This window comes from Buceros rhinoceros, unplaced genomic scaffold (genome assembly GCF_000710305.1).
Source record: "Buceros rhinoceros silvestris isolate BGI_N320 unplaced genomic scaffold, ASM71030v1 scaffold17815, whole genome shotgun sequence".
NCBI classification, from domain to species: Eukaryota; Metazoa; Chordata; class Aves; order Bucerotiformes; family Bucerotidae; genus Buceros; species Buceros rhinoceros.
The window spans coordinates 14,879-24,629 of NW_010412461.1; the positions used below are offsets into that span (position 1 = coordinate 14,879).

General features: G+C 37.6%; 1 protein-coding gene across 3 annotated transcripts in view; it reads right to left on the reverse strand.

Moving 5' to 3' along the window:
• Positions 1 to 444: 444 nt before the first annotated feature.
• Positions 445 to 9,751, reverse strand: part of SPECC1L (sperm antigen with calponin homology and coiled-coil domains 1-like) — a 46,775-nt gene continuing 37,468 nt past the window's right edge. For 2 of the 3 annotated variants that reach the window (XM_010136415.1, XM_010136412.1), the window contains 3 exons: positions 3,953 to 4,069; positions 3,090 to 3,149; positions 445 to 977 (listed from right to left, as the gene is read on the reverse strand). In XM_010136415.1, coding sequence (XP_010134717.1) covers positions 888 to 977; positions 3,090 to 3,149; positions 3,953 to 4,069 — 267 coding nt within the window. In that variant the 3' untranslated portion in view covers positions 445 to 887. The remainder of the gene's footprint in view (positions 978 to 3,089; positions 3,150 to 3,952; positions 4,070 to 9,751) is intronic. The other variant, XM_010136414.1, reaches the window with a different exon arrangement.

The window sequence follows — 9,751 nt, forward strand, 5'->3', positions numbered from 1 at the left end:
GAAATCCATGATGTATGCTTGTATTGCTGTAAAGCCTGGGGTAGCCGTGCGTGCTATACAGGCAAAGGAGGAAGAGGGGGAAGAACAAGCAATACGAGGTTGAATATTGATTCATTTCTGTTATAATGGAAGCACAGGGAGTTTGGACAGATTCCTTGAAGTATAGCGTACCCTGAAAACCAGGAGCTGTATGTGCTAGTCTCGACAATCCGTAAGATAAAGTTGGAAGCCACATCACTGTGACAGAGGTAGGCTATAATGAAGCTTTAGAATGAAGAGTTCTTCTGTGCCAAATTTTTCGAGGTATTGAGAGCACTTTTCCACTCAATTTGTCACTATGGAATAAAAGCTTGTTTTCCTAGAATATTGTGCACATTTTAAAGGAGGAAAAATAGCTAAAAAGGCAGTAACTACATTACCATTACAAACTCTACTGTATCGGAGTGCCATATGCTGTGGGTAGAATATTCAGGCTCTGGTATCAAGATGCTACAGAAAATTCAGTAATATGATGCCATGTTATCCTTTTCCTTCTCAAAGCTTTATCTGTACATTCAGTTTCCTATATGCTAGAGGATCCATTCCTCCCACTCTCCTAGGAAAGAAAGCTTCAGGAAGTCTGGCTGAAAAGGCAGCACATAAGTAGTCCAGGCTCTTTATGTTACTTAATTAATCTGAATAGCTTAACTTGGGTTCTTCCAAACACTGTGGCAACAGTTCTTGCTTTCAAACAGTTGTTTCCAGGCTTAGTAGCTGAAGCGATCAGGACAGTGTCACTGAAGTTTGAGGGGACGTTTTCAGTGAAATGGGGATTAGCTCTTCAGTAAGATTTCCATCTGGTAGCTCATGTTGGCTCTATCCCATGGATCTGTTGAATTATTAGCGTTTCAGGTTTCAAAGTATTTGTAAATTGCTGTAACATACAGCATGACATTCTGCCAGTCTGGACGCTCAGTTCGCACCATTTCATTGATGTCCTGTCACAGAAAACAGATTGGTCAAAATCAGGAGTGACAAACCCATGAATTTGGCATTGCTTTTGCATATTCCTGGGAATGGTAAATCTGTAAAGTTCTCACAATCTAAAGCATTGATGATCGAAGTTCTGTTTTCTTCCATGTATCTTTGTATTACTTACAAAATGTAAACTGCTATGAATAGCATATCTGTAGATAGTTATTCTGTTGACTTCAGATCGTAATGTCTAACGCTGCGCGTGCCTGAGTTGTCCCCCACTCGGTACAATTAACACAGTGGTCAAGCCTTCAGTGTGCCCAGCAGCCTCGCAAGGCAATGCAATCTGCCTCGGAACTGGGAGTCACAGAAGCAAAGCCCAGATACCGACTGAGGCTAAAGTTCAATATTCCTATGGGGCAAGAGTCAAGCATCAGTAACTGAATCCCATTCAGCAGCAGACTGCTGAACTTCAGATTCCTTTGTACGTATTTCTGAGTAAAGAGGAAAGAAAGAGGGAAGTTTACTACCAATTCAGGTACATTCAGCAGACAAAGCAATCAGTTTGTGTCTAACTGATTGAGCAGTTCCCATGCGTTTCCCAGGAGCAGTGCACCAGATTGTCAGTGAATAAACAGGGTAAGCAAAGCCTGATCTACTCTTTTCAGCACATGCACCCAAGGAACACAGAGTGTAGTTTCAGAATTTTTTTTTTTTTTTTTTTTTTAACTGTAGGGGTCTGTTTTGTAAGTTTTGGGTCCAGGACCATCCAGAGCTCAAAAAAGATAAATTTGTGGTTTTTAAAATTTTTCACATGAAAGTAGCTGAACACTTTCTTATTCAGGGAACAAATAACTTCCCCTTACTTGACCACCGCTATTTACATACAGTAGTTTTCACACTCTTATTCACCCTCTGCCCTTGTAATGACAAGGAAAAAAAATCCAAAAACATATACTGCAAATGTAGGTATGTAAATAGACACTAAATCCGTAGATGGATATAATTAGCACTTAGAAGATTTAATTCCATTCAGTTTGCCTTTTTAGAGTATTTTTTTGAAATTAAGTTCATTACAAACAGAAAAGACAGGCGTAACTAGAGTAAAGCTATATTATGTAAGAATTACTGTGGCTATTTTCCACAATCTAGTTCTTACTTCAGCACTTGGTAAGAAACTTTCACGTTTCAAACCACTGATGAAGTCTAAGCCCAACAGCAGCACTGCCATTGTCAGCAAATACAATGCTGGAGGGGTAAAAGCACTGATAAGGATCAAGGAAAGCGTTATTTTTAAAAACGTCGGACTGTTGTATTATTAGTTGCTAACTATGGAAGCTTTGTTAGAATTCAGGTTACAAAAGTATCACTAAGTATCATTTCTGATACTGACAATTTTAGCTGAGTTTTGTGATTATTTACAAGTGCTGGGAGTGTTCCCAATTCCATACCTTCAGAAATCTTCCTGTCCTAGTAAATACTGTACTACTGAAAACTAGCTCTTTTAAGCTAAAATCTGTAAAATAAGGCTTATAATATTATTTGAAAAAACCTTACAATTATTTATAATTATAACAAACAAAGTCTGACCTTGAGGTAGATCTTGACTCATATTACACCGAGCAAAAGAACAAATTACACAGCTTGTACTTCCAGAATTCCAAAAGAACCAAGTAATTTGAAAGTAGGTCAGAGACAGGAGAATGAATTCTTGAAGACTGTATCACACAACTGTTTCTTAATTTTTTCTAAAAAAAAATCCATTGCCTTTATTATTATTTCTTATTATATTGAGAGATGAGTTTTGGTGAATCTTCCTTTTCCCGCTTAAGAGTTTACCTGCCTCAGGCTATCATGCTGTTGCCTTTGCTGGACTACAGGTCTGTGTCTCAGTCGCTATTTAATCCAAAAAACATGTAAACTTAAGTTGTCGATGACAGTGGGTTTACTAAACAAAGCCACTGAGGTAGGCAGTATCCTTTAAGTCAAGTGTGCTACAGGAGCAATAACCTCTAGCTGTCTCAACTGCTGCTATTTTTAAGTATAAAGCAGCAAAATCCTTCAAAAGTACAAAATAGAATAATTTTATTGTTATCAGTGGGTTGTAATTCATTCAGTATGAATTTAAAACTTACCAGAGTAGATTTGATGCCAACACTTTCAGCCGCCTGAAAAGCCAAAGTGAAATTTCTTCTCTGCATAAGATATAAAAAACACATTAGGAACCAAGGAAATACTACTTCAAATAATAAAGCGGTGTTAAGAATGTTCATAGTAACACTACTACTTTTGATCCAAATGGAGTTTATAATTTCACTACAGTAATTTAAAAAGAGCCATAGGAATGAACGTATCTTAACATAATCCAAAAATTCATGGAAATGTATTAAATTCTTCATTCAGCAGATGATGCTGAAAAATCATTGTCAGTGAAGAATGACTGAGCTATAAAATGCTAAAGAAGAGATTATTCTTTAAAAAGCATAAATAAAAAAATTCTCTTGATGTGGTAATGAAATATTAAATTTTTTTAGGATGTATTATCATTCATCTCCAGATAGCACAGCAGTAGGTATTAACTGGAGCACACAAGAATGCATGCAGACTATTCACGACATTTTCTAGTTCACCTTTGATACATATCACCTGAGAAGAGTATCACAGTCACTTATCAGTATGATAAGGTAGGATGACACAACATCCTTGTGATATAGAAAGAGATGAACAAAACATGTCAAGATACAAATTCGATGAATTTGGCGTTAATTTGAAGCTTAAACAGTCCTTGCTTCCAAAACCCCAACAGAAAACTGCGTTAAATAAAATACCTCGGCCTTAAATTTATGAACTTATTTTTTCTTATCTCTGTTCCAGAGTTCCATTTAACCCAATGACCCATAATATTAAAAGGTTATAATAGGAATAGCAGCAAGGTAGTTTGAAGTGTTTCAATAACCTAAATAAATAGGTTTATTTAGAACTCAAATGGGATTTTTACCTTGTCCTGGCTGTTTAGTTCTTGATAGGGAATATGGGCTGGGAGGTAAGTATGGAGAACTGCACAGAAAGCCAAGCCATCATTCCAGCTACTGCTGAAGTTTGTTATATCAATATTCTTGAAGGGAAGAAAATATAAACAATATTAAAATAATAATCTAACAGTTATTATTTCTACCAATCCACCAATATTTGTGGGGGTTTTGTGGGTTTGGTTTTATTACCAAAACGCACTACTACAGAGAACAACAAAAAAAATGTAGTGATAAGAACGTCAGATATCTTATATATTAATTCCAGGTAATATTAAGTTCCCCCCCGCCCCAAAAAAGTGCAAAATATGTGTGTTGAAATATGTAAAATGTTGTGTTATAAATTTGGTACAAGCGTACACACCAAAACAGAGAAACAGAAGAGTTAGACACGTATGCCTAAAATCCCCAAACCGGACAATGTACCAGTACCTCTGTTAATATAAGACTGCACTTTTCTGCTTCTACTGCATTCATACCCGGACTTAATTTCTAACAGATGAAGACAAGTATTTTCTCTTCTAAACAAATAATTTCTATACAGAAACTTAGGCACAAAGATCACAAAGAAAAATTAGGTTTCATTTGGAAATAAAGATGCTCCAGCAGTTTAACACTAACAGTGGCAGTGAATCATTTTCTTTGGGATTGAAACTGAAATCGAAAACTGCAGTCTTGCACTCTTGATCTTCCAGCAGAAGACTCAGTGGCACTGGGACTGCACACGTTATTGTAAAAAGAGTCAGCCCAGTCCAAAAGAGTTCTGAACAAGATGCCTCAGTGACCTTTCAAATTACTGTATCCTTGGCTGTTGGCAGACAAACAATGGTGAAGAGGCTAAAGTGGAGAGAAGTCACTTTAAACTTCAATTAACAACCAACCAGTAACAACAACTCAGTTTATCTATTAGACCTTTATGGAGAAATATAAATATGCTTTAATATCTAACTCACTTAACTGGCTTAAGTAGAAGCTAACCAGCTCCCCTAGTTTTGAAAATTTTAATGTAGCAGAAACTATAACCTCCAGTCACAGAATTGCAGACACACGATGACACAAGTCAGCCTTTTGCCTAACAGCGATTTAATTGTCATCACCTGTCTTCGACAGGTCACTAAAACTCGTCGGTCCTAATGCAGAAAACTCCACCCAGAATCAGTGGTTCTGTGCCACGCGGGCTGGGAACAAAGGCAGTTGTGTTTTTTGTCAAACCAGTGATTTGGATTATAAATGGAAAACAACTGCAATCCCCTTCAACAGAGGAAAAAACCCAAAACTAAAGGCAACTTCTAGAAGAATGTGAGGGAAATCTCCACTTCCTGCTCAGCTTTAGCACTTTTTATACAAAGTCCACCAAACACAGGTTCAAACCCTGGTGATGTAAGCGTACGTGCTCGAGCTCACAGTGCCCAAGGCAGTGGTCTGAGCCTCGCCTGCCATCCTGCTGCCTGCTTGCAGACGGAAATGTCATTGTTGGAGACCCCCAGTCTGTGGGAACATGTTCTTCACACAACTTCCTCAAGCCACAGGGGTGGGAAAATTTAAAAGCAAGAGCAAAAAAAAAAAAAATAGAAGCTCTCCCTCCTTTCTCATCAAGAGACAGGAAATTGGATTTAAATTAATGCTTGGTTAAAACTTTTGCTGTGTTAGTTAAATTTGGCAAACAAACGTAAGGCACAGTACAAGGCTTTAAGAAAAAAAGGAAAAAATATCAGATTGTTAAAGCCAAAAAATACCTACTCGTGTCTGTTTGCAAAGTTACTTCTTGAAAAGCTCTCTCCCCACCCCTGTAGCCAGTAATGCTTTGGATCACATCTGTATCAGTAAGATGGATAAAGGTAGGCAGAGGGGCTTCTTATCACAGTCAGCTGTGGCAAGCTAGTTATAAAAATCAAATGTGATTGATCATGTAACCTTTGCTACACAATCTACTGAGGGAGAAAAACCGCCCTTGGCTGAAACAGTCTCCCTCCTTCCCCGGAATGGCCAAATGATGTAGGAAGGGGAAGTGAAATACGTAGGCTGGCACTGTCACAGTTAAGTTAAACACAGATCTGCTCAGACATACAAGCATGCATTGAGCCAAACTATTAAAAATTTGCTAATGTTCTTCAGTAGCTTTAGCTAGTATGATTTTTTAAGTCTCAGGACTACAACAGTAGGTATGACATTCCTTACTGAAGTGAGGAGGAATGCTACAGCATTACTGAATCTGAGTAACGATTTCTAACACACTAGTTTCCAACCTAGTGACTTAATGGTAGATAGTTTCAACAAGTACCTGCTGAATTTGTTTTATTGCAGAATTTACTGTATTTACTGTAGACCATGAGTCCATTAAAGCCAGCCATCACTCACTGTACAATTAAAGTTTGATAGTACCTTGTCTCACAGATATCTTACAACATGTTTTCTCTCCCCCAGGTTCCACACATTTCAGAGAAAACACTGCAATATTTATTTGAAACGTTAAGAGTTTGAGCCTAAACGCCAGCATCACTGAAGGGCAGATGAGATCTCAGTACTGAAAAAGGGATGGAGGGGAACACAGCCTCAAAGTGAGAACAACAGCTTGTACTGGGAACGAGGGGGCACCAAGAAAGAAGCAAACAATGCGATACTGTTAAAGCAATGGGCTGGGACTGATCTCTGCAACAGTCCGGATGGACATCAACAGGCAAGAAAGCATTCATCAAAAAGAGAAAACAGGACGCTGCAGGGATGTGCATGAGATCATCAGAATCCACACCTGAGGTCTGACCCTGTGGATGAAGAAGGAAGGCTTGTGCTCAGAATATATGAAGGAAGAAAGTGAAAGGTATCAAAAGCCTGGATGTGCTAGAACAACTGGGGCTGAAGACAGAACTCCTCACATGATTTAAAAACCAGAGGAGCTCACCCCCAAAACCTAGAGACCTTTTTCATAGTTTTGTAAGTATATTCCCTCACCCCAACAGGTGAGCATGAAAAGCAGGATAAAGTTGTGCTGAAAACGGTAAATGAAACTGAAACAAGAGAAAGTCATCTTCCCTTAAATATTATAGTTGTATAAACTAAAGGTTTCACCTTACATAATAGTAGCATCCTAGTATGTTGAATTTTGAATTTAAACACTGGAAAAAAGAACCACTTAAAGTTCACCTAAGATTTGCTTGGTTCTGAAAACGAACTTGGAATACTCCATTTTTCTAAATCTTCCTGTAGATTCCAGCTTTTATTAGTAAGACAACAAGCAGAAAACAAATCCATCATCCAAGAATCTTAATGTATCCAGAGAAGTTGAATTAAATAGAACGGAAGGAAACGATTAAAAGGGACTGGTCTCTGTTTCCAATTGCTCTGAGCATTATGAATTATTATTACCTCTCAGAGTAAAAAAGTAGACTATTGGTCAGACAATAAAAACAAATCTATAAACTGGACAGATTGTCACTTAAACTGAAAATTTAATTTTTTATGCAGTGCTTTTTTTTTTGAGCACATAACTGGCACATTTAAATACAGCACAGTTCTATTTTCCAAATGCTTTTAACTACCTGTGGCTTTTTGAAAAAGCTTGGTCAGTATAATGAAATCAATCTTGCATTAAGCTCTTATTTCTCAAGGAATTGATGGTAAACAGAGCACCAGCCTAAAATCTCTGACATAATTTCTTCTTGTTACTGCTTTTACTAAGTAATTGGTTCTATTAAGAGAATTCTGATGGAATCTAATCCAAAATTTTTCTTCAAGCCATTGCAGACCACAAAGTAGTAAAGCAATTGAAGGACGTACTTTCAGATAAATTGTCATATGGGGAATAAACCTTTCTAGCGATAGGTGAACTAGAAGGAGAGTTATCAGTCCTTGTCTATTACTGCTTAATATTTAGGATGCGAGTGAAGTCACCTCTAGTATTTGGGAGAGATTTTTTTATAAAAGGCAATTCTAACATAAGGAGTTAAACAATAGGCTGTTGTCATAAGAAGATCTGTGGAAGACATTTTCTAACCAAGAATGAAAAACAGAGTTAAAAATTTGTAAGACTTTTCTAGAGACAGAGCATTAGAATATGGCATTTTACACAATTAAACGGACCAAATTCTATAGTCCACTCTACAGCCGTGACAAAACTTTTCAAGCATGACTCAAGGTCCTATGAAACTGCAAAGTGCGGAGTCACCACAAAATGAGTATTCCCTTGGGCTCATATAGGAAAAAAGAGTATGAAGATTCTTTCTGAAAGGAGGTTGAAATGTAATAGGAACAAAACAATCCATCAGCTTAGGCTGAAATACAACAGTGGTTAAAGAGAACATGACTCGGAAGTGCAACTTTGCAGTAAAGAAGGCAAACTCTATCCTGAGCTGCATCACTACGAGTAAGCCAAGAGATCGAGAGCTGACACTCTACTGGGTCCTTGTCAGTCTATACCTGGAATACTATTTAGAGTTTTGGTCCTCCCAGTTCAAAACAGTCACTGAAGAATAAAAAAAGGGTCCAGCAGAGAGTTACCAAGGTGATTAGATGGTTAGAAATGTTGAAAGAATTTGGTTTATTCAGCCTAAGGATTCAGGAGAGCTGTGATCAAGTCTTTCAATGCCTGAAAGGCAGTTACAAGAGAAGACAGAGGTACTCTCTTCATGTGGTGACAGGACAAGACACAACAGGCACAATTTCTTCCCAGCAAAATTCTGTCTGGATATAAGAAAGAAAACCTTCTTCACCACGAAACAATTAAGCACCGGAACAGGTTGCCTAGGTAAGTGAAGGAATCTCCCTCACTAGAAACATTCTAAACTGCTTAACACGGCTCTGCATAACATCAGGCTAAGGTCTTTCCAAACTATATGACTTTTCTAGAACTCACAATTTTAAAACTTTTAATCAGTGTAGTGCTATTTTTGAAATTGTACCCTATTGCTTTCTGCAATAATCCTAAACTAACTGAGGGTCTTCTATAGTCAATGAAAATACCTTTTTTAAAAAAAGCGAGGAAGATATATCAACTGTTATAACCTAGTGATTCAACATCTTTTCCACCCAGAAAACTCCACAGCTGAAAGAAGCCATAAACACCAAAAAACCCCCCCAACTATAGAAAACATGGCTTCTAACTTATAGTTACGAACCAAAACCAAAGCTATTTTAACTATCTCTTCAGCAGACATATCCACAGCTGTCTTCAGTCTCCCTGACCTAGGAATATTACAGTTTGCGCAGAGGAGCATGCTTCAAAGCAGCTATTTCTCCATTTGTGCTCTGCACGAGGAGGAGAGGTTCCCACATCCTAACTCAGTTTGGCTCACAAATGAGTTAGGACATGGAGAAAATAAAAACATGTGTCTATGTCTCTGTTGTATTAGTTAATGAAATAAGTGGGCTGAGAAAGCAAAAGCATTAATACGATTCTGTACTATAATACATTAAACCATTAAAACAAGATTTGAGGTTTCAGTGTACAGACCTTGGCAGGCTTCTTCCCATGGCAGAAAATTACTGTTAAAAAGGTTTTAAAAGCTTTTAAAGACACATACACATATGAAAGAAAAAGAGTATCCATTAAAAAATTATAAAGGTAAGTTACAAAATAACTCCTATCCGCGCCTCTTTGCATCAGGATGAGGCTATCAGTACTTCTGGCAACAGGTGAGAACGTAAAAGTATTTCTGGACTGGATTTAACAGCAGTCCCAACTATTGCTTCTTCAATCCCAGCTTATGAAAAGGCAGTAAATGGCAAATATAAACCATCAAAACTCTTAAATATTAACTGTTACTATTTCTTTC